The sequence below is a fragment of the Botrytis deweyae genome, assembly GCF_014898535.1.
Source record: "Botrytis deweyae strain B1 chromosome Unknown BDEW_016, whole genome shotgun sequence".
Lineage (NCBI taxonomy): Eukaryota > Fungi > Ascomycota > Leotiomycetes > Helotiales > Sclerotiniaceae > Botrytis > Botrytis deweyae.
The window spans coordinates 484,634-507,592 of record NW_024066223.1 but is presented as its reverse complement, the minus strand read 5'-3'; the positions used below and the strand labels follow the sequence as shown (position 1 = coordinate 507,592).

The window sequence follows — 22,959 nt, the reverse complement described above, 5'->3', positions numbered from 1 at the left end:
TTGCACCTCTACAAACTCAAAGCCCTCTGGACTCGTCTTTGATGTCTCTAGAAGCAAATCATATATAGCTCTAGAGTATTATGAATCGATATTCCAAAGCTGGGCAAGATATCCTATCTTGATAACCTTCGAGTCGACAAAACGCAACAGGCTTGCTGTATTCTGATGCAAATAATCTCTCTGCGTCTCATTCATTCGCTTAAGTTTTTGATCCTCTCGAAGCTGAAACCGATGCTATAAACCTCAACAGTATATAAATGCTTTAAACCCGACAATTAGATAAAATTTGAGATGTTGAGCTGTGTTATTATTTTATGGGAGAGATAACGTACAGATAAATTGATGTTGACTGAGAGGAGCTCACATCCATATATCAGAACTAGATTTTCTAAAGTCAAGAAAGTATCATATCAGGTGTAGAAAAAGAGTAATCAAAGAATGTGATTGTACAGACAGCAAACGTCAGATTGGTTTAAGTGCGAAATTTCATTCAAACAACGCTGATAGATAAAATATTCTAATATTCCCGGCAATTGTTGGGATATGTTTTCTGGAAGCACGCAAAAGTAACCATTCGAAGGTTCTCTCAAACCAGAATATATGATTGGGCTATCCCATAAAAGTCCTGCCTGAAACAAGTCCTTTCAAAGTAGTAAAGGTACTGATTTGAGGCAGCCTGTTGCCCAAGGTTCGAATCCTTGCCAGATACAATGGATCCATCGAAACCTGAACCTCTTCCCCCGAAGCGAATGTATCTAATCTTTCCTTGACTTTGCCGTTTTCCCCTTCAAATAATAGACTTCGTTATTTTTCTTCTATCAAATCTATATTCACTACCTCTTCTTTTATCGTTCTTTTTGACGATTGTATTTACTGCATCTCCATCATTTGTGTCGGATTTCGGGATCGGCAAGCTTGCCATTACGACAAGAAGCAGAATAGTCTTTTCGAGTGAGAGCTTCATATTGATAGCGAAGTCCCTCGAAGAACGCCAGATGCCAGTATTGGGAAGCTTCTCAAGAAGTACCGATCTTAGTTCCAAATCGCAGATGCCACATTTGCTCGTAGAAATCATCATTTGATGGCTCAGTAGGATATCGATGAATTGCCGTATTGTTTGAGTTTTTGGGTCGAAAGTCTCTTCATAGATGGTATCGCGCACATTGGTAACAAATGAGGGGTGTTGTGCGGGGTCCATTGCAACTAATTTATTCCAACTTCCCGTTATATCACCGGCTTGAATAAGCTCGACAATTGCAGCACGTTGAATTTCATTTATGGCGGAGTTGAGAATAGAGATTGCATAGCCTTTTCTTTTTATGTAGCTTTGGTATATTCTGCACTGTATATCGGAGTCTGTTTCTGCTGGTACCGCTACTATTGTTTCAGTGTCGTCGAGAAATCCCAGTGCGTTTGCTGCCGCCATAGCCATTACGACCGAGTTTTCGAAGAAGGGGTAGTTGGTGCCATTGAAAATTAAAACTGGACCCCACTTCGTCGAAACCGTATTTTCTTTCTTTGGTTGTTCCGAAGCCATTGAAATAGTTGTGTCAAGGTATTGTGATATCGATGATCAGGTCCTTATTGCTGGGTCATTGGAGTTTGCGGCGATGTGCTGATATCGTGAAAGAAGTTGGAGTGTAGAGTTCGAGGATACTGTCACTTCTTAAAAGTGTAGAAATTGTGCGTAAAGTGCATTTGTCATCATAAATTCACTATTTCTGAGAGAACAACCTTGGCGAATCACTTGATTTCAATATATTATGCTCATTACTCATTGATTGGAAAGGTTGAATATACTGGCACTCCATCACAAATGTAAAGAATTGGCAGCACGGAAAACACACTCGGACAAAATTCCTCACGGGAAGCGTCAACTCAAATATATGAATGAGAATCTTGATACCTATTAGTTATAGAATCAATTCAACTGAAAAAAGCAATTCGTTCTAATATTATTACTATACAATGTATCTGCGTATGTGAGATGCTTCTTGACCTCGTCCAGAATACCAATTCGTTCATACAAATAATATACATGAGCGTATATTGAAGCTTCTCACATGAAATCATAACTATATCTATCATGCGACCGAGCGATCGGATGGTGTTGGTGGTACAGGATGCATGAGCTTATCTTTGAGATGAGATAGAGCTTCTCTGACGCCGAGATGGTGCCCGTGATTGGAACTACTATTTCCGTCTTTTATATTTCTTTTTCCATGATAACTTGCTTTAGACTCAGAGTTACGTCGACGACGGGGATTGTAATCAACTGAATCAGTTGAAGGGTGATAAGAGTCCTGTGAGTTGGACTCTTTGCGATAATATGTATCACTTGGGTGCGAAGATATAGATCGACGTCTACCAGTTGTAGAGCTTGACATCGGTACTGGAACTGGTTCGGCAGTCTGTGGTGGAAGAGGTTGACCGTTTGCCATAGTCGGAACGACTTGAGGATATTGAGGTACAGCCACTACCTGGGGAGGATTTACAGGTGGCATTACGTAACCTCCAGGTGGAAGAGCACCGACTGTTGGATAGATTGGTGGTGCTGCTGATGATAATTGAGGCACTGATGATCGTCGCGAATGACCTTGTTGAGCATGTATAGGTGGCTCCATGTACTCACCTACTCTAGGCTCATACATAGCTGGATTTGTTGTCTTGTTGGACAGCGGGTAATCTTCGAAAGACACATTTCTTTCACGGGGGCGTCTATGATCATAATAGTGCTGTCCTCTATGCCATGAACTTTTTCGAGATACTAAACGGGGACGTCTAGGATTTCGGTGATGACATTGCTGCCGATGATGATGATGATGCGGATGTTCTGAAAGTACACCTATAATCTTAAGGGTAGGTTTCGATTCAAAATCTACTATCTGAATATTTTCGCCAGGTTGTACTCTCATTATCGTCAAGTTGCTTGGTAACCCTCTATCTTGCATGGGCAGTTTCCTTTCGGCTTCTTGGATGGTTCTGAAAACTCCAGATGCATGAGCAGCTTTCAGTAAGTTAGTGACAAATTACATAATTGTGTAGTGAGCCATTTCACTTACGAATGATTGGCTGGAACAGTAAATTTTTCTTATGACCTCCATGTAACATTTGCAAGAGACGTAATGATGCTTTTGAGGCAGTCCAATTGCCATGCTTGTTGCTTACATACATTTGCTGTAGACGATTCAGCACTCTGTTATTGTTATTTGTTGGCATAATCTCCCAAAGAAAGAAACTTTGGGAACGGTGGCGAAGATTGACATCTCTAAACCTCACTGTTCTGTTGGTGGATAGTTTTGGATTTATTGTACCCCAGCGTCCAACCCAGGGATCTTTTGAGCCGGATATATAAGCACTAACTTTCTACCAAACTGTTAGCAAATTACAACGTGGAATAAGATGAATAAGCAATTAATTACAGTATTGTCATTTCCTAAGGGACGTATAGGTACGTCTCTCGTTGTTCTCGTTTGGAAAATAATATATAATGTATTTGGTTTCAAAACCCGTAGTGAAGTCATGGTGTTGGTTGAATAAAGATTATTGATGAGGTATGATTGCACTATGTTGAGAATAAAATCTATTGGAGATGGGCATCTTCTCTATTATAATTGATTGACCGAAGATATGACGCAACGCTTGAGGACAGGAATGGTAGGGTGTGGTCTAGTGTGTGCATTCCAACTGGATTTACTGACAGCCTGAGTGACGTAGAAAGGACAGATGGTCTAAGAAAGGGCCTCACAGCCTCTGAACGAGCAAATTAACAAGTGCCTACCATCAATTCCAACAAGCAGGTTGAAGGTAGTTTAGCAGCCATGGCTGCGACCAGAATCTAGACTGTAGATAAGCGAGCGACTGTATGAGGTCGGCCGGAACCACACCTTTGGTTTGAGATTGCCATGCCAGGGAGAAAACTGAGTTGCTGTGCTTCTTGAATTGACATATGGAATCGAAAGGCTTCTTAAATCCCCCAATCTGTAAATTTGTGTACTAATTATACTAGAGTTTATTGTAGTCATAATTCAACTGTATGTAGCTCACGAAAACACATGTATTAATTAAAATACTTGCTTGTTTATTAGCGACACCAATAGGATGGGGACAAAAAGAAGATGCTGCATTAAGCACTCGATTTTGGCAATTGAGGCAGGAACTACCTGTCCTCATTCTCAGCTGACCCTTCCACGATACCGTTTCAAAATGTGATTTGAAGAAGGCAAATTGAATTAGAAAATGGATATCTAGAACTGGAAATGTAACGAGGGAAAATTGAGAGCAATTGACTGTTCAAATTCTCTCAAGACTTGTAGCGGAAACTTGTAGCGCTTGCGAGAGATACTACTCTTTTAGAAAAGAAACCTTTGGAGGCCATGGTTTGTCGTACGCAGAGAGTACTACTCTGTATTTTGCACCAGCCTTTGCTCAAATATCTCCAGAGCGACGACGATACTAGGTAGATATTGTCGACATTACGTCAAATTATCAATCTCCTCGTTTGTATACTCTTCTCGAAAGTGGGATGGAAAATCCGATATGCACGATAAACATGGTGATATTACACTGCATATGCGGGGATGCCAGCCACAAACTTCGCCTCAACGACTTTTCCAGCTCTGAACTGAGGCAGTGCATCATACAGACATTCTTACCATCAATTGTACCGTAAGATTTTGGTTTTTAAAAATCTTCCCTCCTTGAATATTCGAAACCTTTCAATTCCAAATCGTGGAATTCTGGAGCGGGGAGAGAGATAAACAAGCGCAATTGAATTGGCGACATCTAGGGCCCATATCACAATGGCGGGCGCAGTAGATGATGGATGGACAATGGTGATCGGACAACCCGCCAGTGAAATTCGCGAGGAAAAGCAAATTGAAGAATGGGAGCGCTCGAAAGGAGGATGGTCTGGATTTGGCAAACATCCTCAGAATTGGACGGATCATAAGAAATTACACCTATCATCAGAAAGAGAATTAGGCTCTGGAAGCTATGGGCTGGTGCAGCGCGTTACATATGGTGCCGTTACCATGGCCCGCAAACAGTGAGCATCGTCTCCAATACCCCGGTTCTATGACTCCATAAGGCTGATTTGTATATCTCAGCGTGATACCTCGTGGTGGAATGACGGTCGAAAAGCTCCGGGAGGAAGCTAATGCCATGGAGGAATTGGCGCATAAACATATTTTGAAGCTGGTCGGCACATATACGTACAAGCGCAAAAATCTATATCTCCTTCTTTACCCGGCGGCAACATGCGATCTGAGCACTTTCCTCGATGATATAGATGGCCTTCGTTCCGATACGTGTGCGGATAGAGATGATGCGATGAAACGGCTTTTTGCTCTCGGACTCAAGGATATTGGAAAGATTGACGATTTGTGCATGTTGAGACGACCGATTCTCCCTTCGGATCATCCGACGCACATAAAAAGGACGGAAACCGCGCTAGGATTTTTACAACAGCTTATGGGATGTGTTACAGAGGCATTGTTGTTTGTTCATGAAAAAGGTATTCGGCATCGGGATTTAAAGCCCAAGAATATTTTACTAAGTCCCGGCCGGGTATACCTCGCCGATTTCGGTATCGCGAGAGATGTCAAAGATTCGGACAACAGCATAACCTGTGGAAGATATGGTACTGCGTCTTGGATAGCTCCGGAGGTTTATGATGGGGAATATCATCATATGTCAAGTGCAGATGTCTTTTCCCTGGGTTGTATATTCCTCAATATTGCAACAGTATTGTATGGAGATTCAATTGAATTAGCGACATTTGACGAAGTAATGAAGGAGAAGGAATGGCCAATGAAGTATAAGATGTTATCAAAACATCTAAATAAATTAAAGGACAAGGCAATTAGAGCAGCCTTAGCTGATGAAGAAGAGCCAAATTTCGATGCCAAGAATATACTCGGCCTGGTGGAGAAAATGTTGTTATATGAACCGGAACAACGACCTTCAGTAAAGGAAGTTAACGAACGGTTATGCGAGCTTGGGGGCCTAGATCAAATCTATCATCTATCTTGCTGTCACAAAAAGAACGACGTAATGTCTCGATCAATAAGTGAGTCCTTTCTATGCACCTCCCAACCAAAACCCACTAATCATATAACCAGATACCAAAATGAGAACCATCTCCGAAAGCAGTCTATCATCAAAAAGCAGAATCTCCGAACTAGAAACCGAAAACATGACCTTGAGAGAACGTCTCGCAACTCTCCAAAACAAAGACCAAACCTACGAATTACGAATCGAACACGAACGCAACCACGCAAAGAAACAAAACGACGTCCTCAAAGAACGCTATGAAAAACAGTTAAAAGCACAAACCGAAGCCCTGATGCGCGCAGAAGAACGCATCAAAACCCTCGAATCAAATAACCCCCACAAACGCCGACCATCACACACCCGAGGCCGCGGTCGCAATGCCCCCTACGGGACACCTCATCCAACCAACACCCTCAATATCAACAATCTCGCCGTCCACACCAACTCCAGCATCTCCATGCAATCTTCATCTCCATCCCCCTCCCCCTCCTCCAATTCAAACTCCAACTCCAATCCAAACTCCAACTCCAACTCCAACCCCAACCCCAACCCCAAATCCAACCTACCCCGCACCCCAGAAAGCTACTTCCCCCTCCCACCCCCAAACCCCAGTTTCACCAACCTGAAAGACCCCTCCCTGTCTCTCACCCTGCACCGTCGTCCCTCGGGCATCCCCATCCCCACCCGCTCCCCCACCCCCATCACCACCCCACACAAATCACACTTCCCACCGCCCACCAGCAATGGTAGTCGACCCGGAAGCGGAAACTCCACACTAGTCAGTAGCACCCACTCCGTCTTTTCCATCAAGAGTAAAATGTCGGATACGGATGGGAGCGTGACGCCGGTGGAGAGTCCAGGGGAAACGATGAGTTTACCTGGGAGTCCGGGTTGTGGGGGGAGAGGAAAGATGGGAGAGGGGGAGGAAAGAGAGGGGATGGGTGGAGGGTTGGGAGATGGTAGGAGGATGAAAATTGGAAGTGATGGGAGGGAGAAGGAATTGGAAAAGCAAAAGGAGAAGGAAAAGGAAAAGGAAAAAGAAAGAACGATTAAACCGACATGGGCACGAATGGTGAGGGGGAAGACTTGAGAAATGGATATACCACATATATATATATATATATATACAGATACAAATGAATAAAGAAAGACATTAAACAAAACTTCACAAAACTCCAAGCTAGATAATCTCTTCTAATATTGTAGAGCCTGTGAGGAAATCCTCGTTTCGAGAGTTTTGCGAAAGGGGTTTGCATGTCATCAAAGTTGCGTGTTTTTTTTTTCATTACATCCAAGCCTACCTAGTCACAGTCACACATACATACATACATACAAACCCATACACATACACATACACTAACACAATACCTTCCCGAAGAAAATCTCATCCAGGAATTGATCGCGACCGCCAGCGATCACATTCATTTCATTGAACAACTTTTATATACATACATGAATAAATACAGAAACCCTTACCTTCACCCTCCACCCTTCATTTCGCATAATAGCCAGCAATATCATTAATCCATCTTCTTCTTCCCCTTTCATTTCGTTCCTAGCAAATTCAAAGCAATTTCCATCCGCCTCTCAATTTTCACCTAGAACTTCACCACACCTGAATATAATTACATGTCACCTCTCCTCTCTACTTCGTACTGCTCTTCTTCTTTCCCTTCTTCTTACTCTTCTTTTTACTATGACCCTTCGAACTACCAACACCACTTCCACTATCCGCCCCCGTATTATCTGTCTGACTAGATCTCTGACTCTTCCTCTCTCCATCAGCCAATTTATCCGTGCTTCCTGCATTACTCAAAAATTGCATAAACTTATTTTCTCCGCCATTAGCACTCTTGCTTCCACTACCAGTACTACTTGAGTGTAGTACTCTACCATCTTTATGATTTTCTTCTTCACTACTTGCGTTTGTCTCCAAGACCATCTTTCTAATACCACCAGCTTCTACCAAGTTTTCTGTGATACTTCCACTTCTAGCTGTACTTCTCTTCTTGGATGGCTTGGATAGTTTGATTGGAGGACTCGTACCGCTCTTTTGAGATGGTAGAGATCCGACGGTATCTGTGCTTTTATTTTTGTTGAAAAAGTTGGAAATCGAAAGATTGTTACCAGGCGATTGTGGTTGCCCTACTGGACTGAGTGGACCATCATATTGGGGTGGTTTGGTCGAGTCATCCTCGGCAAGTTTATTAGAAGGAATGCGATTGCTTAAAGTCCCATAACCTTGTTGCAAAGCTTGAACTCCATCTTTGGCGTCTTGTCCGGCTGATCTGAGTAACCCTTCACCTTCACCACCATGAAGTCCTGGAGAGTCATGGTATGGCTCAAACTCAGGCTCCTCGACAATAGATCCACGATGAGGAATCGAGTCCGTTCTAGAATCGGTCCTATTACCAGCAAAAACATTTCCAGGCTTAATCTTGACAGACTGATACTTTGTCATCTTTGGTCGACTAGCAAGATTGGATGGGCCCAGATGTTTCAAGTGTTCACGCATATCATTCATATTAGCTCTGACGGCAACGACATTTCTGTCGTTGTCACCTGTTGAGACTCTACGCATGAAAGTTGTCTTGGGGCTAGTACCGAAACGATTGGCAGGGCTGGCGCTTCTGACCTCGGTTTGATTGCGTCTTCTACCGCCAGCATGCAAATTACTTGGACGGTCTTCCGAGAGATCGATGAGACTGTCCTCGGCAGCTTTAAGAGAACCATTGGCCGGTTGTTCAACGACTTGATTTGGCTTGATTCTTGAAGATTTGGGAGCTGGGGCCATTCGTCTGATGGCTTTGTGAACATCAATATAAACATCAGACTCATCAATAATTTCCCTATCGTTTGTTAGATCCGTGCAAGTAGAGAGCGACAATTTACACTTACTCTCCAATGAGCTCTTCAATGACATCTTCTAATGTAACCACACCGGCAGCACCAAAGTTCTCGCCAGGATATTCCGAAACAAGTACCATGTGAGATTTTCCTTCTTGGAAGAAATTTACAATGTCCAAGCAACTAGTTTCAGGTCGAGTCTCCGGTAAGGTAGCCAAGGCGAAATCACTGACACGTTTACAGTCTTCCGGATCGTATGTGATAAGAATCTTAACCAGAAGCATGCCGACAAAGTTCTTTTCATTTCCAGGTTCGTAAATAGGAATGCGAGAATAACCAGCACTCAAAATGACGTTCATGGTATCCTCATCAAGTATCGTGTCGGCACTCATAGTGAAGACATCATCCATTGGTGTCATGATATCTCCGACTGCTTTTTCTTTCAAGTCCAACACTGCACTGATGATTGTAACTTCATCTTGGTTCAATCGATCGCTAGGGCTTGTTCCTAAAGTTTTGTGTAAAGTCACAAGTGTCTTTAGACCAGATTTCTTGTATACGGTTCCGTGATCCTCTCCAAGTAGTTTGTCGAGAAGTTTCGCAGTTGGCCATGCAACAGGTGCTAATAGCCACATTAGACCCAGCACAGGTGGTGCCATAAATGCTCCGATGGATAGACCATATCGCACACAAATCGATTGAGGAATGACTTCTCCGAAGATAACTAAAGCAAATCAACACACACTCCATCAATGCGACAACTACACAACATACCAATTAGGACTGTACTACCAAGAACCGCAGGCCATCCTCCACCGAGCGATCGATCGAGTACGATAGGAAGCGTTTCGTTGACGATGACATTGCTGAGTAGTAATGTCACAAGAACCCAATGTTTACCCTTTTGTAATAATCCATATACCCTTTGTGCATGTCTCTGTTCCTTTCCTTCTCCTGAAGTCGCGATGACTTGTAAATAAACGCCATCTTGTCCCATCAATCTGGATGAAAATTTCTATTAGTATTGAAACTTTGTGAACTTCCATTGAACACTCACGCAATCGTCAATCCCGCGAAAGCACCTCCAAGGAGAACCAGGACAGCCGCGACTGATAGATATAACCACAAACTCGCATCTTCGGCATCTTTTGGCGCATCCTCTTCACTGGCAATTCCAAGGAAAGCTGTAATAGGAGCGGCAGATACTGAAGTGATTTGGCAGATACTCAAGAACAGAATCTTCGCCAGGCCCAGGATGGCAGGTCTTGTCGAAGTGTAGCCATTGCTGATGAAGCTTGAGCGAGTACTTCCGACAATCGATTTCGAGGTCATCTCAACTCGATCTATAATTTGTGATGTATTCTCCAATGATCACTGTCCACGACAGTAATTCAATTGGGTCCAGCTCCCTGTATTTTACTCTGTAGTGTGGTTAAAAGAGGTGGAGCTTTTTTTCGAGATTCTTTCGGGGTCTTGTTACTTATTCAAGACGGAGTACTGGGATGATCCGAAGGTTCCCGGCCGTCGATGTGGATATTACTACCCGGGCAAGCAATGAGGGATAAAAGTGGCAGGTTGGTGTAATTATCACGACATCAATGTGGAAGGAGGTTTGTGAAGTGAAGGAGAAGGTCGAATTGTAATTAAGTACACGGCAGTTTAATATGGACAAGACTCATAAGGTTACTCGTAAAGGATTCCTATATTAATGTACTGAAGTGTGGTTGTGGTTGTGGTTGGTGTTGCGTGAAGTTCAATCATTCAGCCAGTCAGTCTGGACAAGCAAAACAAAGAAAAGATACCTACCTTGGGAAATGTCCTAATGAGGGTTAAGGTGCCAGGGGGGTATCTCTTCCAGCCAATAAGATCAGCTATTGACACATATGACGATGGTCAAGCTCCACATAAATCAGATATTCCTTGGTATCACTCTTCACTACAATTCACTAAAATCACGCTTCACTACGAAGTACGTATAGGGAGTATTCACAGGAGAAAAAGAAGACCAGAATTAATGGATCACTGTCGACTACAGTATTTCAACTCTGAGAATTGTAAATTATAAAGCACAAATAGGATTACGCCTAAACAGCATCTAGAGATTTATTTAATACTATTAATCCTTAAAAGTTGATGTGTGGTTGATTTGTTATGGAATATATCAAGGTAATCAATTCTGGTCTCTTCTCTTTCTTCTCCTACCTACTCTGTATGTTTATATTCTACCCCGTACCGGTATATCGCATACAATTTCTCCTTTTTCCATTTCTGTCTTCTGCTTTTTTGAGGTTTCACTAGAAGCACACTACGCTATTCGATCAATTATATCATCACTACCAATACCTCGAGCAATACCTACCAATCCCAATACCCACTACCAACCAATCAGTCAGTGCTTACGTCATTAGTGTGCATCCATATCCTCAACGTCCATATGGTCGAAATCTTCCCCCAAGTAAAATCTTACATTCATCTGCGTACTTTCCCGATATGCTCTTTGATTCGTAGCAAAAGCTTTATATCACATCACTTATCAATCATGTATTTGGATCTGACTGCATATTATCTCTTGTTGTCCGTCATGAGTACATACCTGCTGCCTTCAAAGTTTGACATGAAGTGAGAAATCGATCAACCTGCATATCATCCATCCTCAACTGTTTCCCGGAATACTCTTGGACTGAGTTGATTATCAAAAGGTACTCATTTCTCTCTCTTGCACCAGGATGAAGACTAGTACTCATTTCTCTCTCTTGCTCCAAGATGAAGACTAGGATGACAAGTTGAGATAATGCGCATACCGAAGAGTTGAAGAGAATATGAGCATATATTTTCGTCTTGGCAAAACCTCAATCTTCCTTCTGAGATAGGGAGATGGCAATACTAAGAGCTGAGGTTATTCCCGCGAGATCCTTATGTTGTATGAAATCTGATAGATCAGGTTTTACAAAGTCTCATCGGCCACAAAGATTCTCTGAAATCATAGCGACCTCGGGCTACACTAAAATCAAAGCGTATGAAGTTTCATGGCACATGTGAATTTTGACACTTTGCCCACAATTCACATGGAAAGTCGTTCCATACAATGTACCTAGACTTTTGAATAATTCAAACACTTCTTCCGGATTAAAGTTGAGGTAGCAAATCCTTTTATTTGAAACATCGGGGTACACTACTTTCAATCTGATTTTCTTCCTCGCATCCCTTTTGGATTTTACTTCTCTCACGTTATCCGAAAGCTCTGCGTTTCGGAACAAAATCACTACAATATCATAACGTAATTCCTCGCCGAAGTTTCGGAGAATTTGATCATGCAAGACTATTTACGGCGAGAATAGACTCGGTCATCATGATCCTGGGACACAGAAACTCGTATCATGTTCATGTTTTAGTTTTCTCTCTCACTTTAAAGACTATCTCTCAGGCGATGCCCCTTGGAGATGTACAAGCATTTGGTAGCATTGGGAATACGCACGTTGTTCACGGCACCCGGTAAACTCATAAGCGTCGAGAGCCTCATTGTACCGTTTCTGTCCAATCAATCACAATATTGGCCACGACATTAGCGTTCGCGCAACACTTTGTGTTCCACGCGGGATGTTACATATGTTCACGTTATCAATCATGCATTGTCCAACCGAGATAGCGATATCACTAAAGTCCCCATGGTTAAAGTTACATCCCGTGATGATTCAATATTTACACAAAATTGACCACAAGTTTGATAGCTTTCGTCCTCACACGCAATTTGAGTATATCTCGTATTTGATTCTTTCCGACATAACTCGACTATCTCGTATATTCATTGCCATTAGCTTGCGCCAATCGAAAGATGCTTCTCGCGTGCTCCTAACGCCACCATGGCTCCGAACCCCGCAAATAGACAATATATCCCATCACCAATCAATTAGCAAAAGCATCTTTGACCACTTCCTGGTCCTACCTCTCTTAGCTCTCAGGCATCAGTTGTTATGATCTGCGGTTACAGAAGGATATCAAAACGTGCTGGCCAAGATTACTTTGAGCCGGTGTTTGTCTTGTTGAGACTATTCGCTTCGGCAGTGTCCCTAGCCACTATTTCAGCCAAGATTTCGGCATGCGATGTCTGATCATCACTCAAAGTCAGTAATCGTCTCAATCCTTGCTCTCTTCGCATCATAAACTGGGCAGTTCGGGGATTGATATGCTTTGAGTTCTGGCCCCTTGACATTGAATCGCCATGTTCAAATCCAGCTTCTGACTCGTCCTGAAATTGGGATCGATAATTTCTTCGTCGCCTAAACAATGTCATAGGGGCTTTTTCCATGGTGCCTTTTCCTTCAAAAACTTCTTCACGTGTTTCTTTCATGGTGGGACTATCCACTAGGTTGCTGGTCAACGTGCGGTGCTTGGTTTTAGCAGCTTTCTTTGATTTGTTAGGACGGAAAAATGAGGAAACACGTTGTTTGTATTTGTCATTGGACTCCGTGATATCAGCAAGGCTGAAATCGTAAAGAATGGTAGTCGCTGACTCGACGCTTTGGGATTGGTTTTCCGAAGGAGCCATTGCTTCGATATCAAAGTTGAAATTGTTAATTATTTGATTTGTCGTTGATGAATTGAGACAGATCTAGATTTGAAGACTGGAAGTATCTTGCAGATGAAGAACTGTTAATGTGAGAGAAAGTGTTGTGCTATTGAGTATCTGAGAGAAAACTTTATAGATATTAACACTGACTGGCTGGACCGTATGAACGTCTAGCCTCATTGCCCGTACTAAAAACACGGCCCAAATTGTTTTGATTGTTCAAGTGTGCAGCCTGTCAATGGGGAAAAAACAGTAGCCGTAGTTGGTTCCTACCGTATTCCCAAATCATTTTGCACCAAAGACGTACCTGGAATATAGACAATGTCTCTTTACGAAATGGAATCATCCCTTAGGACTAGCCCAATATCTTGGAATCTTGCTCATGAGAGGCGAATTTCAAAAATGCGCTTTACGAGGAAATGTCGCTTGTGAGTGAAATTTTCGCTTGATTGGGGTTCATGAGAGGAGGGGCTCAATTTCTGTGTCCTGTTTGTAGATTATACGGAAAAGTTTATTGATACTCGTTATGTATGGAAAGCAGGGTGGAATAGTCGTATTTCTATATTTACACTATTTTTCGACTATATTGGTCACGGGTAAATACTTCATTCAAATGTCTATTACTGAGTCTCGATACCCCAGAACTAACATCACTGTAATGATTACTGAATGTCTGTCATAATTTGAAGGTATGGCTATAATATTTCATTGCTGTGCCCAAATCTAGTTCAAGTGTTCTATTAAAGTGTTTCTATGCAATTACATCTGAAGAAGAAAAAATCATATTATCAATCGGAACCCATTAAACAATATAATCTCAAATTCCAACACCCAATATCTCGCTTCCCTGCAATCCAACAATACTCAACCCCACAATTGGCATTTAAGAATGCTTCCTCATGAATATAGGATGGCATCGATCAACCTCAGCCCGCAAAGCCTTGGTCGCACGCCAGATGTACAACTCAATGACTTTATCCGAGAGATCATACTTGTTATTCTCCCTCAGAAACTTTTCATGTCCATTCACCAAGAAATTCCTCGTCGGTGACACGTTCAGATCCTTCCACTCCGGAGTAAATCGAAGTCGAGTAATCCCTCTGCTGACCAGCTCATCGGTATGCGCATACCAATATGCTTCGGCTTTTAGGATATTATCTTCGATCATATTGGCCCATTTAACGATTTCCTTAGATGTTGCTGCTTCTTCGGCTGTCTTGGCGCCAAGTGGAATTAATAGAGGAAGCTCGAAACAGAGAAGTCTCTTGTTGTACGCGTACTCTGCATATCCGGTCTCTGGGACGAAGTATTTCTTGACACATGCGTTGCATATACAAGTGAATTTCCATCTTTCAGAAATATTCGTCGCTCGAAAAGAATAGGTGCCATAAACACCATAATTAATGGTGATTTCCTCTCCTCTCTTGATATCCCGTATAGCTCGTATCGAAATACTGTGCTCAGAATTGAACGCACGAGAACAGTTGGGTACACAAGCATGATTAATCCGACATGCTTTATCGTAGATACAATTGTTATTAGTTGTATCGCCAAGTTGAAGAAAAGGATTCATCTCGAAGGAATTAACAGCCCAGCGTTTCATCAGTGGTGTCTCGAGACAAAGTTCGGGGCTCTTTCCGCAAATGCACATTTTGGAAAGAGAATCAACGGCTGCCTTTTTGGAGAACGGAAGCATGTTGTATGCTGCTTCGCGGCCGGGCCAGGTAGGTCCCCCGAGAACGAGAGGCGCTTCGCGCAGGATCTCGGTGTTCTTGGAGATGATCTCGGTGGCGAACATGCCGAGTTCTTTTCCTCTCATGGTGGGTTTGAGCTCGAAGAGATGGGGGGAGAAGGATTTTTGGGGGTGTGTTAGTTGGGGTTTAGATTTGAGGAAGTGGATGGGAGGAGATTAGATGCTTACCTCGGACCGCCTTCTCTTGAAGTATTTCTGTTGGTATCAACTTGGTTGATAAGTGTAAAGTACTTTAGTCTGTTATGGTTGTATTCGTTCTTGATTATTATTATTTATGGGAAACTAGTATTTAATATAATAGAAGTGCTAGTGCTAGTGTATACGCTAGTGCAATACAATGTCTTCTTTAGATTACATAATCGATATCCCGATAATTTCCTTTCTTGGAGCAGGACCAGCATTTCCATTCGTTCCTGCGTCTTCATCCTCGAATGGCTTGAACTTGTCGTTATCCGTACTTCCAGTGACGAGTTCCTCATTACGTCTTTGTTGGGATAAGATTTTCCCATTGTCCCTACTCATCTCGACATCTCCGCCCTGTTTCTCGACAATGGCTTTCCTACTTTCTACGGCTACGAGTGTAGCTCCTCGGGCCGACTGAGTTGCAGAAGTCTCTGCTGCGTCTGCGGCTGCGGCTTCTCGATCTCGTCTAATGGCACCGAAGACCGAGTTCATACTCTGGACGTCGTTGGTGGTGATCACAATGATGTTTCCGAATAGTTCGGAGAGGCGATCCATGTCGTTGAGTTTATTTGAGGAAGGCATTTTTGAATTAGACCATTGCTGAGATGGGCTGGGGGAATAATTCGTATCTAAATTGATCGAAATAGGATAAATAATACAACTTACTACTAAGGTTCGAGGTAATAATTGTAAGTGTTTGTGATGTATTGAAGAGATTTTTTGAGTGCGAATGTTATTGAGAAGATTATAAAGTTATTTTTTCTTTTATCTTGGGTGTGAGATATCTTGAGATTTCTTCAGATGATTAGGATGTTGGATCTGTGTAGATGTTGTTTGTAACAGAATAAATTTAAACGGTGCTGAGAGATCTATTTATGTATGCATGCGAGATGTTCTTAAAGTTTCAATACGGTATGATGTTACAGCTTCATCACACTCGAATCTTTGAGAATCTTTTCTACGGTCGTACATGACATGACGAACTTTTAGTAGTGGTACTGGATTTGAGAGAAAGTCAGTGAGTGCCTCCCAGAGAAATTCTGGTAACGAGGTAAGAGTTCTGGCCCCTGCTCATGGTATATATAACACTTTTCCAGCTAAAATATAGGATTATTCAACTTTTTATACCCTAGTTTATTTTTTATTATAAAAAATGAAATTAAATATTCTTTTAAAAAATATTGTTTAATTAATCAAATTTTATAAAAAAAAATGAATAGAATTTTTTTTTCTAATTTTTTAAATAGAATTTGAAAGGGTTAAAATTGAAAATTCTAAATTTTGATAAAAACTTGCTTATTTTATATAGAAAAAATATTACATATTAGAATTTTTAGAAAAATTCAATTTCAATACTATATAACTAATTAATAAAAATAATTAAAAATATTTCGAATAATTTTATATATTTCAATTCTTATAATTTATCATTTTCAATTTTCTGAAAAAAAAAATATAAAGATTTAAATAAAATATTTAATATAATAATTTGTATAGGAAAACCTCATTTTTGCGGGGATTTTGTTACATTTGTTATAGGGGTGTGGTGAGCAGGGGCCAGAACTCTTACTATAGACGATTCGAAGATGCTGGTATAGTTTGCGGGGCTTTACGAGTCGACGATGTCGATAGATTAGAGGGGAATTTATTGTATAGGATGATCATATAGATTAAGGAGACGCAATGTAGGAAAGTTTCTTCCTCGTGAGAGGGGGTATAGATAGGTATAGCCTCCGAACATTTTTATATAGGTACTTGTTGTGGAATCAGACGGCTACTTATTCGCTCTCATTGTGTATCTTTTTCATTTTCGTTTCTTCGTCTTTCCTCTTGTCTTTAGAATTGTATTAAAGATTTCGATGCTATAACCGCAGGTGCGTAGGGCTCTAAACTTACTAGGTATGTATCTGTTGAGAAGTTTGATCAATTTCGAATTGATCATTCTAGTTCAGATATTGGAGTGAGAACTTCTGATTCAGAGTATGAGATATCTTGTTGGTATTGAAGACGTGATAAATCTAATTGGGCGTCGATTATTGTATGGGATTGTGAAAATAAGTTGATATATTGCTATTCTGCATGTCTTATTGAAAATCGAATATTTTCAAACACTCCCCCCCCCATGACGTGATATAGTTGTTGACTTTCGAAAATAGTAAAAACGATATTTTGGACTGTTTCAATTTGTTCTTATACTCACCGATAGCCTTGACTAGGTAGGGAGAGTTCAATAATCTCATAAAAGTTGATATCATACTAGCCATTGATATATGATTTGTGAATTATTTAAAATACAAGATATAGTAGTCCTGGTGGTCAGAAAATTTGACAGTCAAGATTCTACTCAAAGAGAAGTTCTGTATCTATTTATGGATGTGCTCTAGCAGGTAAGATTGTAAATATTCAAACATTGATCTTTATTTACTTGCTAGTTTGACAATCTTATCTGGGAGCCAGTTGCATAAGTGTATGAATTGAAATTGCTTTGCTGAAGTCGAATTATATGATTGAATAGATAGATGACATTCAGCCATCTCATCATGGGATTTTCTTCCGAGGTGCCATGTATTGAGGAGAATCTCATGACCTTCATCAAATAGCTGGATATGTTTATTTTCAAACGCATTTGGTCTTCTATATCAGGTTGGTGATTTGCCTGACTAGATTCTGCCTTATGTCTAGTCTAGTGTTGGGAAAGTAGCAAATTCGAACAAACCTCAAACGAAAACGGCAAGAAATTTCGGGCCAGAAGGATTTTGTGTTGAGCATTGTTTGGATTATTTTCAGATGATCGAAGCATAGTTTCCTAGTCCCATGATAGATTTTAATCCATGGATACTAAATCTCTGGAGATAGCTTTCTCGAGTGATCAGGCCAGCTTCCTTTTTGTTCGTTTTCAGATTATCAGACAGAAAAAAGAACTAAGGTTTTGTCAAATGAAATAGCTACTTGCTTTTTTAAACGAGAAAAGAATATAGCAGCTTAAATGAAGTCCCAACTCAGTCAGCTGCGATATTTTCGCCTAATGATCAATCGCACTATTACTTGAGGTTTAGCTCGAGCTTGATGACCGCTATTGTGATCAAGGTCCGGGTTTTGAGTGGCGTACATGTCAAAAGGTAATAGTTGTGCATAATTGAGATGCGCTGTTGAGATTGTATCATATCCAAGCGTGATGGGGATCAATTCGAAGATGCATGTCCAGGAATTGGTAATAGATATTTTATGATCATCCGGTAGATGTTTGAATAAGAATGAAGAAGCATTTTTTGGAAGCTCGATCGACTAACCTTTGATCTCGGCTTCGAGTTATGCATCTTACCCAATTTCCTACCAGAATCAGACTTATGTCCGTTGTCTTTTGAGGTCTTCGCTTGACTATTCTTGAACCAGATATAAAAAGCTCGTTCTTATGTGATGTGGTGTTCTCCATAAATGCTAAATATTAATTTCCTAACCTGTAACATTGGATCAGATAGAGGAAAACACTCAAAAACTCAGGAATCAAGATCTAGTCTACAGAAATGTTTCGGGGCAGGAAGACACTGGTCGTCAATGTCCAGTCAATCAGCGTGACTTAAATTCGAGACAGTATCAGAGACATGTAACTCTAGCTTTCAGCTTCTGAGACAGATCTGAATGTTCAAAAGCAACGTAGATTAGATTTTGCATATTCAGCAATGCTCAGTGAGAAAAACTTAACCCGGGTTGAGGTTGCGTTCTTCGAGCTTCCCTGGTGATTGTAGTTCTTTTTGTATATGGCAACCCCATTTTTTCAAGCATGTATTTTACCAATTTTGAATAGAACATGTTCTCCTACTAAATCTGAGGATAGTCCTCAATCTTCAAGTGAGTTATTAGAGGTGATGAGATAGATATCAACAGAAATTCATTTCACTCCGCCTCTGACGTTGGAATTATAAACGCATTAGATATCATCAAGTGAATGCTGTTACCCCAATTTTCTTTCGTTCGCTATTATATAACTTGCAGGTCTCTGGATCTAAGAACATCAACTAAGCTCAATGGAAACGATACGATCCACATGTGGAGTTTTGAAGATTTCTGGTTTTGAGATCAACCCCTCATACAAGATCCATCCCCTGAGTCCAGTCGGATCTGGTAGTATCAGCAGAGCATGACGATAGTTGACTGATATGAAGAGACAGTATACTGACAACGACAAGAATTTCAGATGAAATACGATTTCCACTGTCAATTTGACATTCAAATGCATTATTGTGACTAATATCTCGACTCATTTACTCATAGTTGTTGTTATCCAAGACTGAGCTCTAAATCTACCCAACAGCTTTTCATCAAATTTTGCTAAAAGTAAGAAATTTGATGGGAGCGCGAGATCGATTATCCATAGCGACTTCAGAGAAGTATAAATAGTGCCGGAGAGAAAATACAGTTCCATGTGCCGCCCGTTGAGATCAGGGAAAATACTCTGCCTTTCCATAAACCCTTTGAAGTCAATCTTATTACTTAAATACTGGCCAGCTTTCTGTCTCTCGATCCAGAGATCCGATCTTGTGGATTTCTGATTCTGTCATGTGCCAATCAGAAAATCAGTGAATTGATTCATTACCTCTCTGTATTAAATAAATAAGTGAGTCTCTAGCTTTCAAGTTAATGAGGTGTAGACACAGATCAAGGTCTCTCATGGTCATTCAAGAAGGGCGTAATATAAAAGTGATAGTCAAGGGGGGCTTAGAATGAACAATAGACCAAATTCCAGCAATATACCTTCCTGAAGTATGTCTGTGGAGTGAAGATTGTTACAAAGATTATCTCCAAAAGGGTTCGGACGATATGAGCACAAGCGTGCTAATAGTTTAGGAATCTGGAGTAAAGCATGTTTGAGAAACAACAGCAACAAAGAAAAAGTCGACAATCAAAATATCTAAAAGACAACAACAAGAAAGACCAAGAAAACATCAGACAACATCATTCTCGCAGGAAATTTCTCCCTCCTGGAAACGAATTTCTGATCGTATTTAATTTTTCACGACTTTGACTATCCTTGTCTGCAGTTGCTATCCTAGTCTTCAGGCAACTGTAGACAAACGTAAGTGGAAATTGCGAGAATTCCACTGATTGAGATGTTGAGCAAAATCACCTACCTTTGATCTCTTATGTAGCCCAAGAACGTTTCCTTTGGCCCCAAAAGATGCTATCACGGAAAATATAACTCCGCTGGCCAAGTGATCTCTCTAGAATCTGCCTGACTTGAGAATTCACTTGGACTCCTGAAGATACCGAGGTCTACCCCTCTTTCTTGTAGTTGATTGTTGCATCTTCACCCACAATTACCGCAGTCTATATATAGCAAGAAAATTGTAGACCGCATTCCACAGATCAAGATCAAGTGAATACCTAAGGGGCACTACCCATTCCACCATCAGAGATTTTCTTTGCAAGTATTATTTAAGAAATCAAAAGGTCAATTACAACTCCCATGATACTCGTCAGCACTGTATCTTGAGAACGAGACAGATCATCCTCATCAATCCTCTCCACGCGAAATGCGTAGATACGAACACCGCGAGTTCACACTGGGCGACCTCGGCAAGAAATGCGCCTGTAGTAAGCTGAGAAATGTGAAGTTACCCGCCTGATAGTTGTAGTAAAATAGAAGTCAGATGAATCGACAGTATTAGTAGAGAGATGACAACCAGATGGTAACGATGACAAGAAAAACCTACCAGTAACAATAATTGAAGTTGGTGGTGATGGTAGTTGTGGTGGGGTCGAAATATTTCAGATGCGTTTCTGCAATTGGCTCGGTGAGCTTACATAATCGAAATATTTCGAAATATTTGGGATCCGTTGATTACATTGGCTCGCTAAAGCCGTTAGTCTCAAATATTTGGGATCCGTTGATTGCATTGGTCCGCCACGTCACTAGCTTGAAATATTTCAGATCCATCGATCGCATTGGTCCGCCACAACCCTTAGTCCCAAATATTTCGGATCCGTTGATTACATTGGTCCGCCACAACACTAGCATGAAATATTTCGGATCCATCGATTACATTGGCCCGCCACATCACTAGCTTGAAATATTTCGGATCCATCAATCGCATTGGTCCGCCACAGCCCTTAGTCCCAAATATTTGGGATCCATCGATTCCATTGGTCCGCCACATTCATTAGACTGAAATATTTCAGATCCAACGAATTGATTGGCCAGATTATGTCATCGAAATATTCCACATCTACCAAGTCTATCAGCACGCTGGAGAATCCCCATAATATATTCAATCCAACATTGAATCTTCCTTGAATACTTTCGGACAGGTCATCTATGATCAAACACGATCCGAGAGTCTGGTGAGTGTTAGGTGCGATGACAAATGATATGGCATTGTCTCCAGAAGATAAGACACCAAATTCCAGCGCTGAAATGAAGTTCTTGAATTGCTCGAATATGTGTACAGTAGAATTTTGATACCTACATAAATTCTGTTCATTCCCCCTTGAGCTATCTCTGAATAATCCTTTACTATCTACTGTTGACACTTTGATAGTCAACTCCTTCTTTTTATCGATCTATATTTTAAAGATCGAGCTCCTGTTAAAGAGAGAATTGGGGTTCTACCGCCTCTCTAGGCTTCCTCGGCCTACTCATTCCTTGGTATCTCAATAGATGGTAACGCGGGTATGACGAGCTTAAACAATCCGAGATCAAATTCACTAACGGAAACAATATCTGTGTAACACATTAGTAGGACTCTCAAATATCCGATGATGAACATGATTTGCTATTGACGATCAATTCAAGTCGGAGAACACCTATTGCGCAAACATGAACACCAGACTTAGCAGTACTAAATGAAGCTTGTATAGTTCAAGATCTCTCTGCCGTCTTTTCATCTTTTTTCATAAGTTTCGTCGTCAGCTTATTTAAAGAGTTTTTATAATCTATTCATTGATCAGTAAAGATCATGTATTGTCTACAAGTGCTGTAGTCTGGTCCTGGCTCTGGTGATATAGTAATGCACTTGGAGTAGTTTATAGTAAGCAAACTCACTAAATTCAGTCAAGTATTCATTCACACCAAGTTCAAAGGGTCTTTATGCCGTTGAGGTCTAGCTCTCTTTATAGACTAAGTAGTATACAGGAGAAGGAATAAACCTAAGTCTCATTTTCAAATCGAGCTTCGTCTTACCATTCTCCCCTAGAGTTCCCAGATTCTTAACCAACCCTCCCCATCCGATTTCTCTCCACTCAATATTATCTTATATCTCATGCTGTTATGACCACTATTGAAATCTTGCATCGTCTCACCTGGGCCGTCGAAGTTCAAGCCATGATTTATGGCAGGTGCTGAGGTGGAGCTCTGAAACCCGAAGAATTGCTTGTGAACCCCTCGATTATGAACCCCTCGAAAGATCAATAAGCCTCTTTTATACTCATTCATCATGGCTGAGTCCTGCAACATGGGCGCCTCACCATACACCTTACCATCGTAGTGGGGTAAGACACATCAACGTCCATTGATCAATTTTTACTTCACATTCACCAACATCACGACTACAATGTAGAT

At 41.1% G+C, this 22,959-nt stretch overlaps 6 protein-coding genes across 6 annotated transcripts; 1 reads left to right on the top strand and 5 right to left on the bottom strand.

Moving 5' to 3' along the window:
• Positions 1 to 787: 787 nt before the first annotated feature.
• On the bottom strand, positions 788 to 1,537 carry EAE98_007144 (uncharacterized protein; the record flags this gene model as incomplete). Its single annotated transcript, XM_038954767.1, has 1 exon — positions 788 to 1,537. The coding sequence occupies one exon, from the start codon at positions 1,535 to 1,537 to the stop codon at positions 788 to 790; it is 750 nt and encodes a 249-aa protein (XP_038808909.1).
• Positions 1,538 to 1,973: 436 nt separating this feature from the next.
• Positions 1,974 to 4,450, bottom strand: EAE98_007143 (uncharacterized protein). Its single transcript, XM_038954766.1, has 3 exons — positions 3,423 to 4,450; positions 3,063 to 3,366; positions 1,974 to 3,007 (listed from the first exon to the last, which is right to left on the bottom strand). Exons 1-3 carry the CDS (start codon positions 3,522 to 3,524, stop codon positions 2,085 to 2,087), a joined length of 1,329 nt encoding a protein of 442 aa, XP_038808908.1. The 5' UTR covers positions 3,525 to 4,450; the 3' UTR covers positions 1,974 to 2,084.
• A 228-nt stretch (positions 4,451 to 4,678) lies between these two features.
• Positions 4,679 to 7,144, top strand: EAE98_007142 (uncharacterized protein; the record flags this gene model as incomplete). The annotated part of the gene is made up of 3 exons (XM_038954765.1): positions 4,679 to 5,047; positions 5,109 to 6,070; positions 6,123 to 7,144. The coding sequence occupies exons 1-3, from the start codon at positions 4,803 to 4,805 to the stop codon at positions 7,142 to 7,144; spliced, it is 2,229 nt and encodes a 742-aa protein (XP_038808907.1). The 5' UTR covers positions 4,679 to 4,802.
• A 555-nt stretch (positions 7,145 to 7,699) lies between these two features.
• Positions 7,700 to 10,233, bottom strand: EAE98_007141 (uncharacterized protein; the record flags this gene model as incomplete). Its single annotated transcript, XM_038954764.1, has 4 exons — positions 7,700 to 8,903; positions 8,953 to 9,625; positions 9,676 to 9,902; positions 9,959 to 10,233. 4 exons carry the CDS (start codon positions 10,231 to 10,233, stop codon positions 7,700 to 7,702), a joined length of 2,379 nt encoding a protein of 792 aa, XP_038808906.1.
• Positions 10,234 to 12,916: 2,683 nt separating this feature from the next.
• Positions 12,917 to 13,447, bottom strand: EAE98_007140 (uncharacterized protein; the record flags this gene model as incomplete). Its single annotated transcript, XM_038954763.1, has 1 exon — positions 12,917 to 13,447. The coding sequence occupies one exon, from the start codon at positions 13,445 to 13,447 to the stop codon at positions 12,917 to 12,919; it is 531 nt and encodes a 176-aa protein (XP_038808905.1).
• A 904-nt stretch (positions 13,448 to 14,351) lies between these two features.
• Positions 14,352 to 15,986, bottom strand: EAE98_007139 (uncharacterized protein; the record flags this gene model as incomplete). Its single annotated transcript, XM_038954762.1, has 2 exons — positions 14,352 to 15,282; positions 15,664 to 15,986. The coding sequence occupies 2 exons, from the start codon at positions 15,984 to 15,986 to the stop codon at positions 14,352 to 14,354; spliced, it is 1,254 nt and encodes a 417-aa protein (XP_038808904.1).
• Between the last annotated feature and the right edge of the window lie 6,973 nt (positions 15,987 to 22,959).